This window comes from Leuciscus leuciscus, assembly GCF_965113295.1.
Source record: "Leuciscus leuciscus genome assembly, chromosome: 11".
Classification (NCBI taxonomy): domain Eukaryota; kingdom Metazoa; phylum Chordata; class Actinopteri; order Cypriniformes; family Leuciscidae; genus Leuciscus; species Leuciscus leuciscus.
The window spans coordinates 2,285,549-2,309,912 of NC_138735.1; the positions used below are offsets into that span (position 1 = coordinate 2,285,549).

The 24,364-nt window shown below is 40.8% G+C and overlaps 1 protein-coding gene across 1 annotated transcript; it reads left to right on the plus strand.

Annotated features, from left to right (window-relative positions):
* The first annotated feature begins 78 nt into the window (after positions 1 to 78).
* med1l (mediator complex subunit 1-like) lies at positions 79 to 18,312 on the plus strand. Its single transcript, XM_082183813.1, has 17 exons — positions 79 to 221; positions 574 to 674; positions 2,069 to 2,144; positions 2,238 to 2,292; positions 5,373 to 5,505; positions 8,057 to 8,085; positions 8,175 to 8,246; positions 8,326 to 8,400; positions 8,482 to 8,558; positions 8,640 to 8,705; positions 10,147 to 10,258; positions 11,781 to 11,905; positions 12,003 to 12,106; positions 12,322 to 12,520; positions 12,638 to 12,739; positions 16,037 to 16,139; positions 17,929 to 18,312. Exons 1-17 carry the CDS (start codon positions 200 to 202, stop codon positions 18,239 to 18,241), a joined length of 1,764 nt encoding a protein of 587 aa, XP_082039939.1. The 5' UTR covers positions 79 to 199; the 3' UTR covers positions 18,242 to 18,312.
* The last annotated feature ends 6,052 nt before the right edge of the window (positions 18,313 to 24,364 follow it).

Consider the following 24,364-nt stretch of genomic DNA (forward strand, 5'->3'; position numbering starts at 1 on the left):
CCTCTAGATTGACGTAGCGCGCGCCGCTGATTAGTGTCTAGCGCGGGAACTCGATTAATTAGCATAGAGAGACTAGTTGAAAGTATCTTGGAAGTTTGAACGTTAATATTTATACTTTCCTCGACGTTATGTGTTGTTAATCTTGAGATACATCTCTTGAGCAGCAGTCTAAACGTAATTAACAAGAGTCTCGGCCGAAATGGAGTCAAAGAGCGAACGCGGTAAAGTGAAATGTCTCTTTTTTTATTTAAATAAACAAACAAGAAAACATTAAACCAGCATAAATGGCCTTGCTGGTCATAGTTGGTTTAAATGATTTAGTTTGGTCTTCAGCTGGCAAGTGTCCAAACCCCCTAAACAAGCTGAAAGACTTTAGTCTAATGATTGTTGGGTGGATCTTGGGCTTTGTTGTAAATAGTTATAAACATAAATGTTTAATAAATAAAGAATAAAAATAATTTAAAAAGCTGAAAGACCAGAAAACAAACAGCTTTTTTAAAATTATTGTTATAAAATATACAACAATTCTGAGAACAAACTAAAACATTCACTGCTGGTCTGTCGCCTTCACAGCTCCTGCAAGTATGAAGACCAAAACTTTAATGTCTGCCTTGAAGTCCAAATATGCTGATAAATCTTGGAATGAGACCATGCAACTAGTCCGAAGATGCATGGTAAGAAAACTGCCTTTGAGAAATACTACATCCAAAAATGACAATTCTGTAATTTATTCACTATCGTGTCATTTCTATGGAATTTCTTGTTTCTGCCACATAATAATGATTAAAAAAAAGGTAATTGCGACTTTATCTCACAATTCTGACTTTTTTCTCGCGCAATTGTGAGTTACAAAGTCAGAATTGTGAGATATAAACTCGCAATTCAGATTTTTTTTCTCGCAATTGACCCTTCGCTAAGCCACGCCCGAAAACCGCCACAGGCCAATCGTGGCTTAGCAACCGTAACTAGGCGCGTAACTGACTTTTTTTTATCAATTCTGATTTTTTTTTCTCAGAATTGCGTGATATAAACTCGCTATTGTGTGTTATAAAGTAAAAAAAAAAGTCAGATTTGTAGGATTTAAACGCAATTCTGAGAGAAAAAAGTAAATTGCGAGGAAAAACAGTCAGAATTGTGAGTTTATATCGTGCAATTCTGAGAAAAAAAGTACAAATTGTGCGAGAGAAAAGTCACAATTACCTTTCTTATTTTTAATTCTGTGATGGAAGCTTCCGTACATTTAATGGTTAGAGAGTCGGACTTGTAACCCGAAGGTTGTGGGTTCGAGTGTCAGTACCAGCAGTAATGTAGGAGGTGGATGAAGAGTGTTCTCTTTCACTCTCATTACCCACAACTGAGGTTCCCTTGAGCAAGACACCAATCCCCCAATCGCTCTCCGGGCGCCTCAGCAAAAAAACGGCTGCCCACTGCTCCGGGTGTGTGTTCACTATGTGTGTGTGTGTGTGCGTGTGTGTGTGTGTGTTCACAATGTGTGTGTGTGTTCAATACTCACTGCAGTGTGTCTGCACTTGTGTGAAATGCAGAGCACAAATTCCAAGTATGGGACACCATACTTGGCTACATATCACAGAACTTTCTCTTATAGATAGATAGATAGATAGATAGATAGATAGATAGATAGAGATATAGATATATGCGCATTTTAAAGTAGGATGATATCATATAGAAGAGGTCGAGTTTGGGTCATTTATTGCGCATTAGCCAAATAGAGTCCAAACTTGGGTCTCTCAGGCATCACCCTCAGACGTTTGCCATTATGTGTGTGCGCAACCTTCCAAATCTATTCCAGATGTGGAGCTTAAGACTGTTGTGGATTGCCAAAATAATATGCAAACTGCAGGTCCCTCTCCAGAAATATGATAAATCAGTGTTTTCTCTGAGCAGCTGTACGGTGCATAGGCCTAATGGTATTTGTTGGTTGGAAAGTCACTGCATGCTACACTTGGGCTTATATATTTGTCTGAAAAGGTCATTCCTCAAGGGCTTCTCAACATTTCTCAGTGTTGCTGTGGTGAAACTAGCAGGTGAGGAATATTTTTCATTGTAGGATAAAACAAAAGGAGACGGGAGAATTAGTGAGCCAATCACACAATGTCTTGAGAAGATCAATGAGGCGCTGAACGGTGAGGATGTCCTTGAATTAAACTGATATAGTAAATCATTAAAATGTATATTTCTCTTATAGTTTCTTGGTTGTTTGTGTGTTTTGTCTGTAGCGTCCTCCTTGACAGGCATGGTGTCCAGACTAGAGATGATTGCCAAACAAAGAGGGTTTGAACTTTTCCTACATGGACATATTGGACTCAGATTACATTTTTATGCATTAACATCAGATCCATTTGCAGGGGAAAATGTTGCTTTCTTAAGCTGCAAATATGTGGCAGTGTTATTGGTGAACCACTAGGGGTGGGCGATCTTTCCAAACTTTAATATCACGATCTTATAACAATAAAAAACAATGTACTATCGAGAATATACAGACTGGAACAAGCCTATGGACTTTTGTCTATTTGCACGATTTAAAAAGGTATTGCTAGAAACAATCCGTTGTCAAAATAGTCATTAAACCCTGAGTTAACCTTGAATACACTCCATAGTCTTCACTGTATGAGTTACATATACATTGATTCTCATTAAAGCGACTACAGTGAGTGGTTTTGTCTTTAACATTAATGACAGACAGCATCAGTTATTTGCGTTAGGCTTTAAGACCGAGTGGATCTAATGCAGGGGTCTCCAACACGTCGCTCGCGAGCCAAGTTCACATTTCGCGTCTTTTGCGCACTCGAGTTCGTTATTTCAAATGTAGGCGTAACCGAATGTACCGAATTTTACTATTAATAATAAAAGATAAACTAATGTGCATTTGTAAATGCCTGTAACTTATCTTTTTTTTTACTCATTCTTTTTATAAAAAAATTTAAAGGGTGAAATATTTGAGGTTTAACTTTTTATAAAACTCATACTTTTTTTATTATACTTTTTTTAGTAGATAACATGTTGCAAGACACTCCTTTAAAATCTGGCCATCATTTTTAACGTTATTATTTAAAAAAATTTGTAAACAAAAAGTGCATATTGATGCTAATTGTATATTTCAGTGATAACGTGATCATTTTGGTCACTATAATAATGAAATTACATTTTCATGCCATTTCATCTCTAGTTATGATCAGCTATGATCAACTATTTATGTGTTTTTACAGTATAAAATGCAAAGTACAATTTTCTAAAAAAAAATTATTTTCTCTGACATTTAAGAGTGACATATAGGCCTACAAAAACTCTTAGGTCTAAAACAGTTTGGATAGTTGTTAATATGAGAGTTATGAGACATTATTTTAAGAGATTTGAGTATTGCATTAGCCTACGTGAGGAGCTCTCGGCCACTTTCATTTTTAAAAAGTAGCTCTCAAATGAAAAAAGGTTGGAGACCCCTGATCTAATGACACTCATCTGATTTATGGAACTGTTGATTCACTTAAGACGTAACTAACTGTCTTTATGTAAATCCTCGCCAAGGCGGACATTTTGACTTTTCTATATCTTATATTTGACCGTTTAGGTGTGTGCCTGAAATCTCTGGGATCAGTTTCTTTAGCAGTTTAATGCACTTTTAATAACTCTTATTACAATTAATATCTCTTTTTAAATCAAAGTATGTCCCGCAGTAGACTGCATTTTACCACAGTCTCGTTACATAACTGATATGGATGTTAAGTTTAGGCTTTTAAGGAGGGGCGAAAGCACACCGCTTTAAAGGAAAGGATGAGGACAATGATCATTTATCAAGTTTTCATAATTGTTAGGAGCCAAAATTTAAACTGAAACTAACATTTGATTCATTGCACAGCCCTACTGCTGTTAAATTGTTTTTCAAATGTATTGCCACGCATGAAACTCGCATGATAGAGTGATTCGGCCTGTCAGCACAGCCATCGCTGTGTTTTAAAGTCCCCCTGTGGTGAAAGACAAGTTTTTAATCTTGTTTATATGTCTATGTGGTGTTTTTAATATGCTTTAAGACAAACCATGTGTAAGTTCATAAGTCGACAGCATTGCTGAGTATTTCCTCCTTAAAACTGCAGTGAACCAAAGACAGTCTCAAACACACGCTTTGAAATCGCTGGTGTTTCTGACGTCACAAACTACCTTGTAACCAATCAGATCAACGTGTGATCGTCAACCAGTGGATCTCTGAGCTGAGTGAGTGGAGGCGGGGCTAGTTTGCATATTCATAGAACCGCGCATACTAAATGAGGCAAGGGTGTCGAGTTACAGTCAAAATATTTTAAGGCATGACGATTTTTTTTTCCATGGATATGTCATCGCATGATCAAAGATGAGTTTTGAAGCGTAACTCGCCAAAATGCAACCTAGGGTCTTTTTGTTAATCTACCCGAGGTAAACTTTCTTTTAAAAGCATAATTAGAATGGAAACGCCACTTTTAAGTTTGACCGTGTTTTCGTTTTTGGTCAAATTGCCTTGTGAATGGGAGAGCTTGGGGCACGACTGTGATAGCATCAAAATCACTATTTTTAAAACACTAAGAAGGCTCGACACAACATGAAACTGTGCTGGAAGTCTCACCAGCGGCTCTACACATGATCTCCAGCATTGAGAACATTGTGTGTGTACACAGAGTTTACTAAAAAGAAAGATTTTGAACAGCTCACTGTCTCTGTGTCCGCCGGCATTTTGACAGTCAAAAATAGTCGATCTCCGAATGCACCGTAACAGGGAGGAGAGTAAAGATGGAAAGCTCCTAAAGCTTAGTTCCATATAAATTCAAGGATAATTTGTTGCTTTGTCGTTAGTGAAAATCAATATTGACCTTGTATTTGAAAAAGGATCCTCAGATAAGAAGCAATACTAAAATTCTGAGTCAGTTCATTCGCATTCGGAGATCGACTATTAAATATAAAATTAACTACGGGGGACTTTAACATTATTATTACGAGGACATAAAAGATCACGATCTCTACGATTCGCTTGAAAAGTAGACCTTGGACGTCTTCAAGATCGATCACGATGTAAAATCATCAGATCGATCGCCCACCCATATGTACAACCAATGGCAGAAAGAGGGATTATTCTGGAAAACCTGTTTGAATACAGTCATTTTTCACTATATATCGATGTAGAACACACACCTGTGTTGACTTGATTGTTCAAATGAAGTTGTTTTTCAGACTGTATCGGCATAATCGTCTTTGTTTGCATGCCTCCCAATGTAATACTGTGTCAATATTGTCTTGGATCACTATCATATTTCTTTGCTGTTACTTCCTTAACTCGTAGTGCAGCTGGCTCTTCTTCAGTGATGCTGACTAACTCCTGGTGTGTGTAGATTGGGGTCACACCTGAGCCCCACTGAGACGGTGTGCTATCTGACCGCAGACCTGTTCTACATCGAGGTGCTTCTGCTGCCGGGAGGACGCGTGGAAGATGTGCGGGCGGCCCATCGCGGCGAAGCTCCGGTGGTGAGACAAAGGGCACATGTGTTTGGTTTTTTTGGATTATTGTACACTGTAAAAAATGAGTTTAATGGTAAAAGACCGTAAAAAAATGCTACAGTGAAAAACTGTTAATTGGTTAACAAAGTTTCTGTACTTTAAACGGTGAATAACTGTGATCGATCCAATTGTACATTTAATGTGAATTTACAGAAATATACCGTTAAATTGACAGTTTTCGGAAGTAAAAAAGAACAAGTCATTGTATAATTTACAGTGAAAAAACTTAAATTGACATTCCCACAATTCCCTGCGTGACACGTCACATGATGTATTTTTTGTTGGAATTACTATGTTTCTTCATAGTTTAATCAGTTATCAGGGTTCCCACGGGTCCTTGAAATCCTTAAGTTTGTGAATCTAATTATTATTTTATTTTATTTTTTTATTCAAGGCCCCGGAAATTTTAGGAAAATAAACACACACAGATACAGGTCCTTGAAAGTGCTTGAATTTAGTTTTTATTTTGTGCAAGAGGTTTTCTGAAAAAAAAAAATCCATATTATTCCCTCTGGTCCGCTAATGTGTTATTTCACCAACACTTTGTGACCTATGCGCACTAGTTTGCTTGATTTACGTTAGTCTCGCGCATTTACGCATTACGTCAAGTGTTTCCCGTGTGAGGTACTTTGTGTTGTACATTGCCATGACGTTCACTTGCGCACGAAACTACTACGATGGTACCTCAACGTTTGTTATTGAACACAACAAATGTGTCCCCACATTAAGTTCTTGAATTTGAGGATATTGGACCTGGAAAGTCCTTGAAAGGTCCTTGAATTTGAAGTTAACCAAGGTGTGGGAACCCTGAGTTATGTACATTAGGGTTTTATGTTACATTTAATGTTGTTAAATTAATGTTTATTTGATTTTTTTAAAATTCATGTGTGTTATCATGATGGTGTTTAGTGTTTGTGTGAATGACACTGCAGCTTCTATATGTTACTATTACCTTTCTTGTGCGAAAACTGTTCATGATGAGCTTTGATTCATCATGTGACTCATCTCCACTGTGATTGGTGGTGGTCAGTGTATTACAACGGTACAAAACGGGTATTAGTACTTCAATATGTCATTCAATGAACATTATATCAGATAATGAGATGTTGTTTTACAGTAAATTTAATGTTACTTCCATATTTTATACGGTAGATTTCTGGCAACCACAGCTGCCCTTTTTTTTACCGTAAATTTAACACGGTAAAAATGTTTTTACAGTGTATTTATATAGCACAATTTATTGCTATAACTACAGTTGCCCAATGTGCTGTACGGAGATAATAAAATGTAATCTCAAAATACAAAGATGTCACAAAATAGCATAAAACAACAACAGACAAATGTGACTCAACAACCAGAGGAATTTAAAGTTGAGTTTTTAACAATGATTTAAAGCTCGAAATAGTCTGATATGAACGGGTAACAGATCCCACGGTTTCGGGGTGCGGTCACCCCTAAGGTTTAATCTAGATCTTGGAATCAGAAGTGACTGATGGGAAGACGTTAGGGTTAGGGGTAGCCTAACCGTTCTCGAACTCTCCGTTCCTCTTCATTGGGTCTCCTCCATACACACCTTCTGCTCGCCTAACCACCACGGGCCATAGGGCCTTTAGCCGTGTTCCTCCTCGTCTTTGGAATTCCCTCCCAGTCAACATCCGTAATTCAGACTCGTTAGCTCAATTTAAAGTCAAACTTAAAACTAATTTATTCAGAACTGCTTATCTTCCATGATTACTTTGTGCACTCTTTCTTTTTTTTTTTTTTTGTTTTTTTTTTGTTGACATTGTTATTTACTGTTATTTTCTGTTTTAATATTGTTACTGTTGCTACTTGTTATATGGTGACCTTGAGTGGTTTGAAAGGCGCCTTTAAATAAAATGCATTATTATTATTCTTATTAAGTTGGCTTGGAAAAGCCAACTTACTGATATTGTACTTAAGATTATTATTATTGTACTCCTTACTGTAGACTCCATCAGCTGCCATTCTATGTACTATTTCTAATTCATTGACCCTTCCTTCCTTCCTTCCTTCCTTCCTTCCTTCCTTCCTTCCTTCCTTCCTTCACCACCCAGAACAATTATATGATAATTTGATCGTTTTTCATGTGACGGCAACACAATATTTTATTGTTATAAATGGTCGAGAAAGATAAAATAATGTAATACTTCAAACTACTTAAACTTCTGGCTCAAACTTTTCCAAGCCAACTTAAAGTTTGTCTCGACGAACTTTCGCATCTAGTTATTATTATTATTATTATTATCTGTCAGATGTATGACGTTTCACTAAGGAATCAAGATATGTTGGTGCCAAACCATTTAAGGATTTAAAAAAAACAATAAAAGTTTATATTCTATATGAAAATGAATCTGCAACCTTTGGAGTGAAGATGAAATCAGTGTAATGTGCTCTCGCTTTCGTGTACCTGTCAATATTCATATTCACCGTGTGGGAAAGATTCTGTGAGCTGCATTCATGTGTTTGTTTTAATGTTTGTTTTAATGTTTGTTTGTAGTCCAGTCCATCACTCCTTCAGTTGTTAAGGTAAATAGAAATGTTCTTTATTTCAAGAGAAACATATAATAAATATCCTTTTTAGACTGGGAGTAATAATGGTTCTCGTATTCCCACAGGATGAAGAAATTTCAAGAGTTCTCTCTTAAGCTGGATGATCTCGTCTCCTTTTACAACATCCAGGGAGACAGGTAATGCATTCTGGTCTCTGATTAGGAGGTGAGAATTTATTTGCATATTTCTCTAATTATGACGAGTGTGTTCTGGCAGTGATGTCAAGGCTAAGATCTACTCCGCTCTCCGGCACCTGGAAACTGATCTCTTCAAAATATCCCATTTACCAAGGTGAGGGAAACTAGCACTAACATGTTTCAAGATGAGTGTATCATCGTATAAAGTGATGAGCAATGCCTCTTATACTCGTAGATCTTTGAGAGAAAGTGACCTTCACGTTGACCTCATTATGAACGGCAGGATTGGGAACGTCCAGCCGGGCAGAGACGGTACGCGAGGGGAAAACGGTGTCGGATCAGCACGTTTTATTAGAAATATTAAAGCGTTCTTTCGCTCCACCTTCCTCACAGGAACTCCAATGACAGTCGAGTACTACATAAGTCCATTAGATGTTCTCATGGGGTTGTCGGACACAGGTATTAAAACATGGAACTTATAATGCAGTGTTTAATATTATTTATATACTGTTATATTATTTATTCATTTTTCAAAGTAGCTTATATTTGAATATTATTAGGGATGCACCGATATTAACATTTTGGCCGATACCGATAATAACCGATAATTCTTTATATTTGAAAGCCGATAACCGATATTTTGGCCGATAAATCTAAATCCAAATTTTTATATAATTTGAGATCCTGATTACAAAAGTCGCCATTAACAGCGATGTCCCAAACACACAATTATAATGTTCTCATTATAATGTTATGTAACTTATATGACAGACTTGTGCTTTATTTTCCTTTTTGAAGTTATTTCAAGCAATTCAAACCCTTAATGTTGAACAGTCGAATCTGAAGCGTCTCAGCTGAAGGAAATAATCCATTATTTATCGGGTTTGATATATCGGCCAAATTTTCTTATCGGGCCGATAACGATAACATTAAAAATAAACATATATCGTCTGATACCGATATGGTGGCCGATATATTGTGCATCCGTAACTATTATAAAATATAAAGTAGCATCAGTATTAATGTAATGTTTAGATTAGGGATGTCCCGATTCGATCCACGTCATCGGTATCGTGCCGATACTGGCCCAGAACGCTAGATTGGAGATCGGAGGAGAGAAAAAAATATGATCCGATACCTATCCAACACAGACCATGGGGAAATCTAGCTTAAACCATCGCTTAAATGCTTGAATATTAGTGTGGCGAGCAGGACGAGGCCGAGGGCCGTGAGAGAGCGGCACAAGGTGATTTTCTTTTATGTTTTATTATGTGACAGCAGTCGTCCGTGAGGGGCTGCTGTCTTTTACTTTCGTTTTTTTATTTTTTTATTTTAGGTCTTTAAAGTCTTTAAATGTTCGCCGGTTCCCGCCTCCTTCTCCACGCAGTTCGTTGTTATGGGAAGGAGGCGGGAACCGGTGAACATTTAAAGACTTTAATGACATAAAATAAATGTGAGAGTAACAAATCCCTCATACCTCTGTATGGAATTTGGTGTGTGAGAGAGAGAGAGAGAGTACTGTTTTTTTTGTTTTTTTTGTAGTGTTTGAATAAAGGGTGCCAGTCTTTCATAATCAACTGTTGTTGTGGACTATATACTGGAGAAGTATTTGTTCTCCATTTGAGTGAGATGATTTTAGGTGGCTAATTGAGCAAAGTGCTTCCATATATTTTATTATTATTATTATTATTAGTATTAGTTAGGTTAGTAATAAAATAAAAATATCAGATTGATATCGGTATCGGCAAATAGCCAAAGCTGCGGTATCGGAAGTGAAAAAGTGGTATCGGGACATCCCTAGTTTAGATGTAATGCAGAGCATTGAGTCAAGTATGAAGTGATTTCCATGCTACTCAGAGTGTGTAAGCCTTGTGCTGGTGTGGTGTTGAATTCAATCTAGGTGATGTTAGTAGAGGCCGGATTGCTCTGGTAATGGTGGGAAACAGTGACACCTCACACAGACTGCAGATCGAGTCGCTGATCTCTTCTCCACCACAGGTCGACTCTCTCGGGTGAGTACTGGAGTGTTAATCTCATCAGAAATGAGACCCGGCAGCACTACAGATCATGTTCATAAGTAGTATTAACACAAAGGTTGCCAGGTTCAAGTCGAGTTAGGGAATGGCGAGGGTATAGTCGGGGCCTGTTTACACCTGGTCACGTCATGCGTGTTTTATGATCTCATGTTGACACTTGGCCACATAAATGTCTCTGCAAACAAATATAAATACAATTTTCAGTTCCCACGCAACATGGAAATTCATATCATAACATATGCGCTTTTATTTATCATCAGCTGATTTCAAGATCAGATCACAGGTGTTTGATTTAGGAGATGAGGTCATGATGAGGCCGAAACCAGCACATCCAGTGCAAGTAGACTTTGACTATATCGTTTTACTTAAACGTTATTTTATTTATCCACTTTATTGATGAGACCTTTTTGAAGGATACTGGTTTACTTATGGCCTTTTTGTACACTTGAGCTTAACTGAGACTTGAGTTTGTAGACGTTTCTGAGGCTGTTGTGTTGACCTTATTTATAGCAATATTTAGGTGATATCATGATATCTCATGTTACAAATCAATTTTCTTATTTTCACTGGCATGTCTCTTAGGTGTCGAGGACTAGTGCATCTTTGAGCCTACGTTCAGTATGAGTAAAATACTTAATTACTGTTAAAATCAGATACTCTAAGACTTTTACTCAAAGTCGTATTGGAATTGGTGACTTGTAAAGGAGTCATTTTTGCTGTAAGGTATCTGTACTTTTACTCAAGTATGGTTTTCAGGTACTCTTTACAGCTCTGAGTCTGTTGATGAAGATGATTGTGTGTTGAGCGCGTTTCATTTGCTGCAGTTTGGCGTCGGCTTGCTGAAAAGATACTCAGTAAAATTGACATAAATGGCTTCACCAACCAGATGCATTTGCACTTATCCAGTATCGTTTGGAGGGCATCTCTAACCCCCTTCTGAAGTGGTCTGAGTGATCCAATTTAAATTAAGTCTCAAATGTTTTGGAAGGCATTTATGCCAGATTTACTAATCCACTAATTAGCATGAAAGCGCAAAACCAAAAAAGCTCAGATGGGAGTGGAAAGTTCTGCGCGTGATCTACTGACGACACGCAAATGAAAGAAAACGGATGCAACCGGATCATTTCCATAATGGTCAACGCAATCTACCAAGAGCAGCGCAAATTAGCGTCTGCTTATTTTTGGGTGGTAAATGGCGCAAATACAAGAGAACTGACTAGCGCAAACCTTAGTAAATCACCTTGCATGATTCATTTAAATACTTTCCTCCCATACATTTTCCATCTGAAAGGGAAACTCCTACAAATGCATATGCAATAACGCCAAAAGAGGCTTTGCGTTGGAGAAGCTGTTAGTAAATCTGGCCCCTGGTGTTTTCACGAACGGATTCGCATGCAGTGGCCAGGTGTAAACAGGCCTTTCCCAGTTCACTTTAACTCTAGTTTAGCTCTATAGAGAGAAGAATGAATGGTGCCAGATTGATTTGTCTATGCTTTAGGTTTCCAGTATTTCAGCCGCTCACCGACTCCTGCTCAGAATTACTCCCCGCCACCTTTCTTCTCAAACTACAGCCACCGTTGCCCATGCTTAGTTCCTTCATCGAGAAAATGAGCACAATCACAGGTGCATTATCCCCTGAGATCTGTCCTATAAGAAATGCATTGTTTTTGAACAACATCATGTATCTTTGCTAAGTAACCAGTCTCGTGACGTCACTCAGATGGGGTCATGTCTGAGACACACCTGCAGGTGGAGCCTCTACCTCAACTTCTCATCAAGCAGAACTCCCAGATCTCCTGGACAGATGGGATTCAGTTTGTTGTGGTATTCTTCACACAAAAAACTATTAGCCATGATAACTCTCTTTATTGCATATTCAGAACTGTTGTTTTGTCCATTACTGGCTACTGTTGCAGAGCGTTATTTGCATTGACTTGTACTTGTCATTCTTTGCTGCTAGAAGAGTGTTTATTTTGGGACGGCTTCATTTGATTTGCTCTGTTTTATTTTCCTTGGTTGTCGTCTTTCACATTTTTCAGCCATTGCCTGCCTCTGAGTACCACAGTTATGTGTTCCCCGGGGCCGAATGGGGCCGCGAATCATGGAAAGGAGCCTTAATTCACACAGTCCCCTTCCATCACCCCGGCCACGTCCCTGCCTTACTAAACGTCCTTCGCCATCAGTCGGCCATCAATGTGCTGATGGAGAGCTGTTTCAGTCACCACAACCATCACATAGGTTATTATAATGCAACTTATTCATGCATTCAGCTGGCAGTAGACGGGGCAACTCGTTCTCCTGGCCATCTCAGACTCATTTGTGTAATTTAAGATTCTCATTTTTCATATACTGTAGATGCTGGCTTACAGTATGACTTGAGATGTGAAGTCCTTCCAGAATCAGACCACTGCCTTTCTGTTACATTCAGCCTTGACGATAGCAACCACCTGGCTGTCCGTAAGCACCCTTACACACATTGGGCGGTTATGAATAGGGCTGTCACTTTACGTTCGAAAATCGATTGCACAATCGATCGGACCAACCAACGCAAGTTTCGAAAACGAAAATAGGGAATCGATTTTAACGGCCTTCTCTCGGAGCGCGTCCAGCTCGTCACGATACGCCCGCAGCGAACACGCGTCACCAGTGTTGGGGAAGTTACTTTTAAAAAGTAGTGTTTGCTCGTTACTCGTTACTTTTTAAAAAAGTAATCCGTTACTTTACTTAGTTACCCCGTTTGGAAAGTAACTTTTTACGTTACTCGTTACTTTTACGTTACTTTTATGTTGCTTGACTTTGGGCAGAACCCAATATCTGTTCCTAAATATGTAGACATAAAGTTATAATGGAGGACATAACAGGTAATTATTTTGTGCTCTTTAGTATAAAAAATAGTATCAATTTCAAAAGAAAAAAAGTCCTTCTCATTGGCGCTGCTGTGTGCGGCAACTTTTATTCTCAGCCGGCTCTGCATCATGGGGTAGAGTGCGACACTCCGCGATGAGCCGCGTGCTCGCGCCACTTCTCTCCGCTCCGCTTCCCCTATCCACCGAACTTTAAATTTCGGCAACAGCCAATAAAGCTTCCCTGCTCTCTAACACCGGTGCGAATCGCGTCTTGATAACATAGGACAAAATGATATAGAAGACATAAGCTTAGTTTTCAGACATACGACTCACTCTATCAAGGCAAGGGAGTAGAAAAAAAAGAGATTTTGAGAGAAAAAAAAAATATTTTGAGAGAAAAAAAAAATATTTTGTTTAAAAGTACACATATTCAAGCTTTCTATATATTTCTCAGGTCTGTGAGACAAGTAGCTTATGAGTTTCGGTTCATTTATTTTACAGTATGGAGAGGAGCTCCAGTTCACGCGCTGGTGCCGTCATGATTATTTTGCGTGCCATATTTACTTATTTATTAAATTCAGGCAATTAATTGGTTGGTAAAACATTGATTAAAATTAAGATACAATTAATACAAAACAAAATTCGTTTTAAAGAAAGTCTTTCTACAAAAACAAACTTAATAAAGTGGTCTAAATCATGTTTGCCCACGCAATTTTTTTATTTAATTTAATTTAAACATAAATATGAAACTAAAGGCCATTGCACACCGAGTCCGAAATTTTCGTATGCGTTTTTTCGTGTTCGTCAGCCTTAAAATTCGTCACGCACAGAAACCTTGCACACTGAGTCCGATGCGTATTTATTAAACCTTTGCTGAAAAAAAAACGCAAAAAATACAAAATGTATTCGTCAAGGGTAGCAGTGGGGATGATTTTGTTGCCCTCTTTCTTCTTAAAAAGAGAAAAAGAAAGAAGAAATATTGGGTCCACCCAATACTGAGATTGCGCCGAGAGGAAGGAGAGTTTCACCTCCTTATCAAGGAGTTGCGAAATTATCCCGAGCGATTCAAAATTTACCTCAGAATGTCAGTGGAACAGTTTGATGCTTTGCTAGCGATACTGGAGCCACATATTAAAAACAAGACCACCAATTTCCGTGATCGAATCTCTGTTCGATCCTGAACAGAGACTGGCAGTATGTCTGGTATGGGCACACACACACACACACACACACACACACACACGCAAGCGGGCGGCGGAAGCGCTGGGCAGACAGAACAGCTGTATACAGGTTATATTTTATACCCAAATAATACATGATTAGTGATCGAATTGGCTGCTAAATCCATTGTGGATTTTGTCGTTCGCTTTTAGTTGTACGGTGGCTCTGAATTGTGAAAAAACCTCTCAAAATACTGGCTGTGGATGCGAAAAACGCAGAAAATCGAACCCGATCCGAATTTTTTTATTACGGACGAAAGTTTCGTAGACAGTGTGCAAGCGTGATTGACATAACGTTTTTTTTAACGTGCGAAAATTTCGGATGCGAATTTCGGACTCAGTGTGCAATGGCCTTAAATCGTTTTCTTCAGTTCTCAACAGTTCTCTTCTCTCAAGTGCGCAGCTGAGGCAGTGTCGCTGTCAAATATATCCATGGGAAAAGTAACGTTGCGGCGAATTGAAAAAGGAACTACGTTTCGTTACCAAATTTTTAGTAGTAACGCGTTACACTACTTTTTACCCAAAAAAGTAGTTACGTTACTGTAACGCGTTACTTTGTAACGCGTTACACACAACACTGCGCGTCACACAGCAACTGCAGGCTCTGACACACACACATAACAGCAAATTATACTTCTGCATAATGTGTCTCTTTTTACTACTAAAATGTGCATTCTGCCGGTATTCAGACAGTCTCATTCACACAGATACAGACTCGGGCTATGGTCTACAATCGCCTACGTAGTTGTTGACATTTCTAATGGTAAACACAGCCATGTTGAAGACTACAGTGATGTTTTTCAATGATGTTATGGCAGTCCACTCTGCTTATTGTTTTTCGAGAATGTTGCACGCCTGTTTGTCATTGTGCACGAAACTTCACGCCAATAAATCATCAGAAATATTGCTGACTTGTGCGCGTCTCAAGCGCGGCGCGCCCTCTTTACGTTCGTCCTAATGCCTGTTAGTTGTCCGTGGATTTGCCCATATTTGGCGTTTAAAATGGAAACGTCTTTAGATATGGAAAATCGATTTTACAATCGATTCAATGAACACTTATGTCTCTCAAAAATCGAACAGGATTTTTTCACAAAAGTGACAGCCCTAGTTATGAATGATGTACAGTGGATTCACTATACAGTATAGACTAACATTAAGGGAATTCATTGCATGCTAATTGAACTGTTTTGCATCTATTTTAAAGTCCCCCTGTAGTCAATAATTGCGTCCTTTAAAACTCATCTTTGATCACCAAAATTACATATTTAAAAGTTTTTTCCTTTAAAAAAAATCGTCATGCCTTAAAATATCTTGAATGTAACTCAACACCCTTGCCTCATTTAGTATGCGTGGTTCTATGAATATGCAAATGAGCCCCGCCTCCACTCACTCACTCACCTCAGAGATCCACTGGTTGACGATCACACGTTGATCTGATTGGTTACAAGGTAGTTTGTGACGTCAGAAACGCCAGCGATTTCAAAGCGTGTTTTTGAGACTGTCTTTGGTTCACTGCGGTTTTAGTGCAATGGTGTCGACTTATGAACTTACACATGGTTTGTCTTAAAGCATATTAAAAACACCACATAGACATATAAACAACATTAAAAGCTTGTCTTTCACCACAGGGGGACTTTAACACATCCTGCACATGTATAGTACTGAACACGTGATGTTTACTGCACTAGTTCAGGTGACGGTGGAGGATTTTCATCAGATGAGCTGCAGACTTCTGATGCCTGATTTAGTGGATCATAAATTGGATGACTACATATCCCGAGTCCTTATGCGGTACGTGCAACATTTTGCGGTTTGCATCAACACTCCACATGCTAGAAACATTTAGAAACTGTTAAAACAAATGTGAAAAACGTTGCATTGTTAACCATACTCGATACTTAAAGGGATAGTTCACCCACAAATTAAAATTGCCATCAGGTTACTTGCCCTTGTTCCAAATTCATAAGACTTTTGTTCATCTTTGAAATGCATATTAAGATATTTTTAATGAAACCTGAGAGATTTCTGTCCCTCCATTGAAAACTCCTATCCACCAAAGCATTGATGTTGCAAAAAGTCCATAACGAAATGCATACGAGTGGAATGGTTTAATACCCATTTCTGATAAGACCCGATCATTGGGTCTCATTCATGAAACACGAGCAGAATTCATTTTTGTGTGTAAAGTGGTTCTGGTGTAAATTTTCGGATTCATTAAAATGTTCGTATTTTCCAAACGTTAGTTGGAACGAAAGAAATCTCCACCTGCTCCACCCACAGGTAAATAGTGCGTTTAACATCAGAACGTTTTGCTCTAAAATAAGGCTGCATTTTAATTCACCTTAATCGGGTACATATTTACACAGCATTTTGAAAAAATATTATATATAGTAATTACATACGGTTTTTCTTTTTACTTTTATTATGAGAGCCAGTAATAGCATTCGTTATATTATAGTAATTTGTTTTTTTGCAGTCAAGCTTCATGTCGAACCATTTTCTTTTCTCTTCTGGGACTGTTCGATTAACAGATGAAACTCCATTAACTGCATCTGTAATATATGCTGCCAAGCTTCCTGTTTTTTAGGACCTGATACGCCACTATGTACGCTTGAAAATAAAAGGTGGCGTTTTGAATGAACTTCTGCTAATAAAACTTAAATTTCTGCATCTGAGAAATTTCTCTTTTTCATTCGCTTTTGAGAAGACATGTTGAAATCCTTCGTTTGGTGTCATAATATGATGCCCATATATAGTTGTCAGTTGGATTTAATGGGCGGGGTTTATGGTAATTGGGAATGAGCGTGCATGCGTGTCCCATTTACGACTGATTGGAATTCATTAACACACACACACATTTCACTATCACATCTGACGTTTATGAAGTATTTGTGAATCAGGAGAAGAGTTTTAGGGAAGGTCTCTTTACGCACAAATCACTCACATATTTACGAATGTTTCATGAATGAGACCCATTGTGTTTTATGACGAATAGATTTTGTTTGCACATATAATCATTGACAAATGCACATAAATAGAGCACATCAGAAATGATAGTCAAGTCACCTTTATTTATAGAATAGTTTTAAAGTAACTTAGTTTTCCAGCTAAAGTAAGTTTTTGATTGATTCACTTCCGATGCAAAGATCATTAGTTATTAACTTAGGAGCCGCTAACACGACACCGGGTAATAAAGCTCATACGAGTTTGCTTGATGCACGAGGGACCGAAATCTCAAGATTGATTAACAATCTGTGTTTTGAAGATGAACAAAGTCTCATTGGTTTGATAACAGAATCATTTTTTTGGGGGGGAAACTATTTATTTTCAGCAAAATGAGATGCTTTCCAGAACTCGGCTCTTATTCGAAACATTCTTCACATCCTCCAGAGTCCTGCCATGTTTACTAAATATTTGGGCTAGTTTGATTGCTTTCACCTACGTGTAAGGGTGTAGTAGTCACAGATTTCATGACGTTTAAAACAAAAAAATGTGTTTTCAAAGTGAGCCTTGTCCCTAACTACAGCTTGTACTCTGGAAATTAAATCCTCATTCACCCTCTTCTTGTTTTTTTTCCCAGATGCATGTCCATCCCCATCACAATGAGGGCCATACGCAAGAAAGTGTCCAGCCTGACGACCCGACCCGTACCTGTACCTGACCCGGAGCTCAGCACTGCAATGGAGATCACATCAACTCCTCTCTCGGTCTCCCATGAGGCCGTTCAGGAGGAGAGAACGGCCTCGTCTTCTCCAGGCTACTATCTCATGTCTGTTTCTTCCCCAGTGGCTGATAATGCTAATACAGATGCAGTTGCTAACCCTTCCCCGTGTGCTTCTCTGGCTGTGTATTCACACTGGGTGACAAGTGGACTTCCAGCAGAGCTCCTATAGTAGGAGTGATTTTACTAGAGAATTTTTTAAGAGTTTGCTATTTTAGACAAATCTTAAATAAAGGAGTTAATTTAAAGTCACCATGAAATCAATATTAAAATTTTTGGAGGAATATTGCAGTATTTATCATACTTGATTTCATTATTTTTCATTCCTGTTCCTGGTAATCTTGAATCAGAATAAGTTCCTCTTGCAGCGCAGCTTCTCTTCTCTTCTCTGATGATGAACCTGTCACTCACATGAGATCAGCCAATAGCAAACCACAACCATCCAATCAATTCCTGCCCAACATTCTTGTTCCAAAAGCCATTTCACTTGGATATCCAGTACATCACAACAGGGGAGAAAAGAATAAGAGCTTATAGAATGTGAATTAAGGTCTGAATAAGAAATCCAAGCTGTTCCTGGTCATATTGTTCTAGTGGCTGTGTTCGGGACACCTGTAGTATTGCAGCAAGGGTCTGAAATTAACACTTGCCAAGCAGAAAATGCAAGTAAAGATTGTGGATTTCAATATGCAACGTGTGCTAACCATCTTCTCAATTTGTAATGAGAATCATTTATAAAACTGCAGTCAAGAAAAGAGAAGCTTTAGGGTCTCCCTGCAGTTTTCTGACGAAATTAAAAGCTCTGCTTAAACATTTGAATTTAAAATGAAAGAAATGAAGACTGCCATGGATATTTATGGAAGCTTGTTTCTGCCATATAAACGGTAATGGCAAAAAAATTCTAATTTTTACTTTTTTTTTCTTCTTGAAATTTTGTTACCGCCACAGAAAAAAATAACAAAAAAAGGTAATTTCGGCTTTTATCTCACAATTCTTTTTTCAGAATTGTAAGGAAAAAGTAGTGATTACTTTTTATTTTTTATTTTTTTTACGGAAATAATCTTCAGTAAATATTAGAATTGTAATGTCCTGTAAAATGTCTCAATCACCGCTGAGGAAACAAGACAACAAAATTATACTGCCATATATTTAAGAAAAAGCCATGCATGTTCTTGTTTTTGGTTATTTGACTGAGTGGACATAAATTAAATCCCCTTATTTTAATTTGTCAGCGATTGTAATTTTACTAAATTCAAGTGCACCATTTAGCACATTTTATTTGGGAACTTAGACCTGCAATATTAAGACATGTCTGCTTGTACTTTGTGGTCCCAAATATATCTTAATCCTACTTAAAAATGAATGAAACTAGGCCTATAATAAATTACAAAACATACAACCAAGTGCAAAAAAACACCATAAATACATGGAGCTTTAGGGAACATTTTCTGCATGATAATGTGAAGCACATGCAGAACATCCATAGTTCAGTTAATACAGGCACACAACCAATACAATAATCAGCATCCTGCTCCAAATGTTAAATCTGTGGTGAGATTAAAATTCAAGGACATTTGGGTACAAAATGTGTAGTGGCAAATTTTTCTTTATTAACATGAAACACAGTAGCAAGTGATGCATGTCTGAGACCTTCTGCTTGACAAACTCGTATATACTACTGAAAGTGGTCACATTTGTTTAGTATTCTTAAAAGCATTGCACACAATAACACATTACTTTGATATAGTTTGACAGCTGTATTACTGTATTGTACCAGGCTAATATATCTGGGCACAGATGAAAAGTAGGCTAACACAGTACTTAAAAACGTAACCTCGGTTCCCTGAGAGTAACGGTTCACTTGTATTGCGTCGCTAGACGCTTTGGGAAAACTCCTTTTCTCGAGAATATTGAAGCCTTTATTTTAAAACGCAGTGCAGCTGCACAGCCAGCACAGTGCAGAGCTGTATAGCGTGCTGATTGGCTGGGCTGCGGGAACTGCACAAATCTATGGTGAAGTGGCGAGGACGCGTGAACCTATCAGGGCGCTTCCCACCTCACGCGTGGCGAAACCTGCCAAAATGGCTGCCGCACAAATGTCTTCAATTGGTACACCACTGGGCCATGCCCCTTGTGGAATGAGCCCTGACACCTATGGGGCATCGCCCACTCGCTTAACCGATGCTAGGGCTAGCAGGAGTGTGGTCTTGAGCGAAAGTGGCTTTAAGTCAGCCGACTGAAGCGGCTCGAAAGGGGGTCCCCTAAGGGCCTTGAGGACTGGATAGGTCCCATGAGGGTATAGAGGGAGGACGAGGTGGGTTCAGCCTCCTGGCCCCCTTAAGGAAGCGTCCGACCAGGTCGTTCCTGTGTGCCTGTTGGAGGCATCCGTCGTGACCACCTTCCTCCTTGAGACTAGACCCATGATTACACCTGACTGGTACCAGGTGGTGTCTTTCCAAGGGGCCAGGGACGTCCTTTTTATCAAACGTTCTTTGAAACGTTCTGAGGGGCAGGTAAGAGCCCGCTTTGAACGAAGCCACTAGCTGTTGAATGGAGAGCGCGGGTTGGCGTGAGCCAAGCTCTCATCTGAACAGAGTTGATAACTGTTCCCAGGAAGGTTATACTTTGGCTGGGGGACAGTACACTCTTGGAGAAGTTTATCCTGAGCCCAAGGCATTCTAGATGGCTGAGGAGCCAGGACTTGTGAGTCTGTAACTCGGCCTCTGACTGGGCCAAAATGAGCTAGTCTTCGAGGTAGTTCAGAATGTGCATTCCCCGCTGTCTCAGGGGGGAGAGAGCTGCATCCATGCATTTCGTAAACTTACGAGGTGCCAGTGACAGACCGAATGGCAGGACTGTTTACTGATAAGCCTGCCCCTCGAAGGTGAATCTCAAGAATGGCCTGTGATGGGGGGCTATTTGGATGTGAAAGTAAGCATCTTTCAGATCCACTGACCAAAAACAATCCCCTAGGCGAATCTGCGAGAGGATTTGTTTGGTCGTTAACATCCTGAATGGCCGTCTCATGAGGGCCTTGTTCAGGTGTCTGAGATCTAGAATAGGCCTGAGTCCGCCATTACTTTTTCGGCACGAGGAAGTAACGGCTGTAAAAGCCTGACTCGCTCTGTGAAGGGTGAACTGTCTCGACAGCCCCCTTTGCTTGCAGGTTTAACACTTCGGTGCGGAGGACGTGAGCCATGTTGCTCCTTACCGATGTGTTGACCACGGCATGAAAGCGCGGAGGTCTGCGAGCGAATTGGAGCGAGCAGCCTCGTTTTATTGTGTTCAGTGCCCATTTTGACACATCAGGGATGGCTTCCCAGGCCTTGGCCCGAGTGACTAGGTGCTGAATAAAGTCTGGGGGCGGGCCACCGTGTGTCGGGGACCCGGCCGCCCAGGTGTTTCGAAGAGGAAAAGTGCTCTTTTTCTGAGAATTTTTGTGCTTTATTTTTGTCGCTGTTGAAACAGCGTTTGTTTGCAAGGGTGCGTGAACGGGCCCTTTGGCTGCAATTAGAACATTTCCAGCTGCCTGAACTGAAAAGAGGGCTGGAAAAAGCATGCAAGCTCTTTTTAGGGGTGGTCCGGCCGCAGCGAGACTTAACCTCCTCCTCTTCCTTTCTATCCTTGGACTAGGAAGGCTTCCGAGGCTCAGGGTCCAGTGTAGTTTTAGGCCAGGGGCCCTGGCGTTTCGGGAACGGGAAGCGCTTAGCTGGTGTCAGGCGCTGTTTAGCTTCATCCGCTGGGTGGGGCTGAGAGACCGGCGGCGCTGGTTTGGCTGGCTGCTGGGTCGGCGCGTTCCTGGGGCGACCTGAAGCAGAACTGGAGCGTTTGGGCTAAAAGTGTCGCATGGCCTGCTAAGACTTCTGTGCTTCCATGAAACGCTCAGCGAAGCCCTTCACCGCGGGACCGAAGAGGCCAGTGGTATAAACTGGGGAGTCCTGGAAGGCAGTCTTGTCTGCGTCCTTTATCTCCGTGAGATTAAGCCACAGGTGCTCTCGAGCACTACCAGGCTGGCCATGCTTCTTCCAATGACCTGGGCGGTGGTCTTTGTGGCGGTCAGGTCAGTGGCGCTGCGCAGATCGTGGAAGGCCACGGGGTCTGGTCCAGACTCGTCCATGGAGCAGAGGAGTTTCGCCTGGAACACTTGGAGGACCGCCATAGTGTGCAGGGCTTAAGCAGCGGCGGTGGGCGGGCAGAGATGTGCGGCCACCGCTTCCTCTAGGGGGAGCAGCTTCTCATACCCCTTTTCCTCTGCGCCATCGAGAGTCGAGAGTGTTGCAGAGGTGGAAGTGCGTAGGTGGGCTGAGTAGGGTGCGCGCCATGACTTCGTCATGAACCTCAGGGAAGAACGGCGCTGATCGCTGACGAGGGGCTTACTGGTGCCCCGGCAGGAACCATTCGTCGTCAGGAACCATTCTGCCCACTCTGGTGTCGCTTTTGCTGGTCTGAGACGGGGTCTTCAGGGCACGCGGGGACTGAGCCAACGTAAACTCACTCGTCTTCGTGCGCTCGTGTCCTCTGACCCCGCCGTTTCTTCCTCCGAGGTTCCGCAGAGAGGAGAGCGGCATGTTCTCGCAATGAGAACATCCGCCCTGAGTGAGTGCAGTTTCTGCATGGTTTTTGTCCAGGCAGGAAACGCACTCACGTTGCTCGTCTGTGCAATGCAGAGGGGCTCTGCATGTGACACAGTAGGAGCGCAGCATTTGAAACAACGCCGCGCTGCTCTTTTAGATAGAAATTTGCCTTTGCCTAAAGATAGAGATGGCCTTGTTTCGACGGCGAGAAAGCTTTCAAGCAGGAGAAGATCAGCGAAGAGGTGAGTCGTCGCTGAAGGAGATTAAATCTGATTCCTATGGTGAAATGGTCAACTTATATAGTCAGTAGCCACGCCCATTTTGGCCACACGTGAGGCGGGAAGCGCCCTGATAGGTTTGCCTCGCCGCTTCGCCATAGGTTTGTGCAGTTCCCGCAGCCCAGCCAATCAGCAAGCTATACAGCTCTGCACTGTGCTGGCTGTGCACCTGCACTGCGTTTTAAAATAAAGGCTTCAATATTCTCGAGAAAAGGAGTTTTCCCATATCGTCTAGCGACGCAATACGAGTGAACCGTTCTCAAAAGGGAACCACATTCACAGAAGCCACACCCACAGACCGAAATCACCGCGTCGCGAGCAGCCGTGACGTCACAGTGGGTACTTTTTAGAACGTGACGTCACGGTATATAATAAAAAACCAGTGTCAGAGTAGCAACCGTTCACTGGTCACTCTGAAGACGATGGTTACTGGTGTGACGGCAGCTTCCAAGATTTAGTCTGGGATTTGTCTGAATGTTGTGTTGCAAACCTCCAGGCTTTTTATCTGTGCTGATGATCAAGCTTCAGTCTGTGACTCTACCTAATGGCGCTTTTCCACTTCATGGTACGGCTCGGTACGGTTCGACTCGGCGCGGAACGGTTCGGTTTGCTTCGCTTCGCTTTTCCACTGCGTGGTACGACTCGGCTCGGTACGGCACGGTTCGGTTCGCTTTAGCTCGGTTGCTTTTCCACTGCAGTTAGTCAAAAGTTGGTGGAACTGATCGTCTCTACTGCCATTACATCATCATATTAAATGCGAATTTTTCATTCCGTGTTTCCCCATCCACTCCTCGGCAACCAACGAGAGGAACGTCTGCACCTCGTCCACTGACCACGATTCAGCCATTTCTTTTTTTTAAGTTAATACTCTTTTTTTTATTATTTTTTTTTTAAGCAAATACTTTTAAAACAGGCGCTAAAGCGTTGGCTGTTGTCCACTGGCTTTTTAAATCTAGCGGGTTTAGTGTCTCGTGTCGTAAATACAATGAGCTGGTAGTGATGATTCTGTCTGACCAATCAGTGATCTGCAGTGTTTTCACGTCACATTTTAGTATCGGTACGGTACGCCTGGAACCTCAACAGAGGTGGTACCATTTAAAGCGAGCCGTACCATACCGTACCATGCAGTGGAAATGCGCCATAAGTGAGCCGTACCGTACCATGCAGTGGAAAAGCGCCAAAGCGTGCCGTACCGAACCGAGCCATACCGTACCATGCAGTGGAAAAGCGCCAAAGCGTGCCGTACCGAACCGAGCCGTACCGTACCATGCAGTGGAAAAGCGCCAAAGCGTGCCGTACCGAACCGAGCCGTACCGTACCATGCAGTGGAAAAGCGCCATAAAGTGAGTGAGTGATGGAGTCAAGCGAGCAGGAGCTCTGTGTGTGTGTGTGTGTGTGTGTGTGTGTGTGTGTGTGTGTGTGTGTGTGTGTGTGTGTGTGTGT

Excerpts from the sequence above, each read along its gene's own strand:
- med1l (XM_082183813.1), top strand. The coding sequence starts at position 200 with ATGGAGTCAAAGAGCGAACGCG. Across the intron at positions 11,906-12,002 it reads GAAAATGAGCACAATCACAG|ATGGGGTCATGTCTGAGACA; the intron begins GTGCATTATCCC and ends GACGTCACTCAG. Across the intron at positions 12,107-12,321 it reads ATGGGATTCAGTTTGTTGTG|CCATTGCCTGCCTCTGAGTA; the intron begins GTATTCTTCACA and ends CACATTTTTCAG.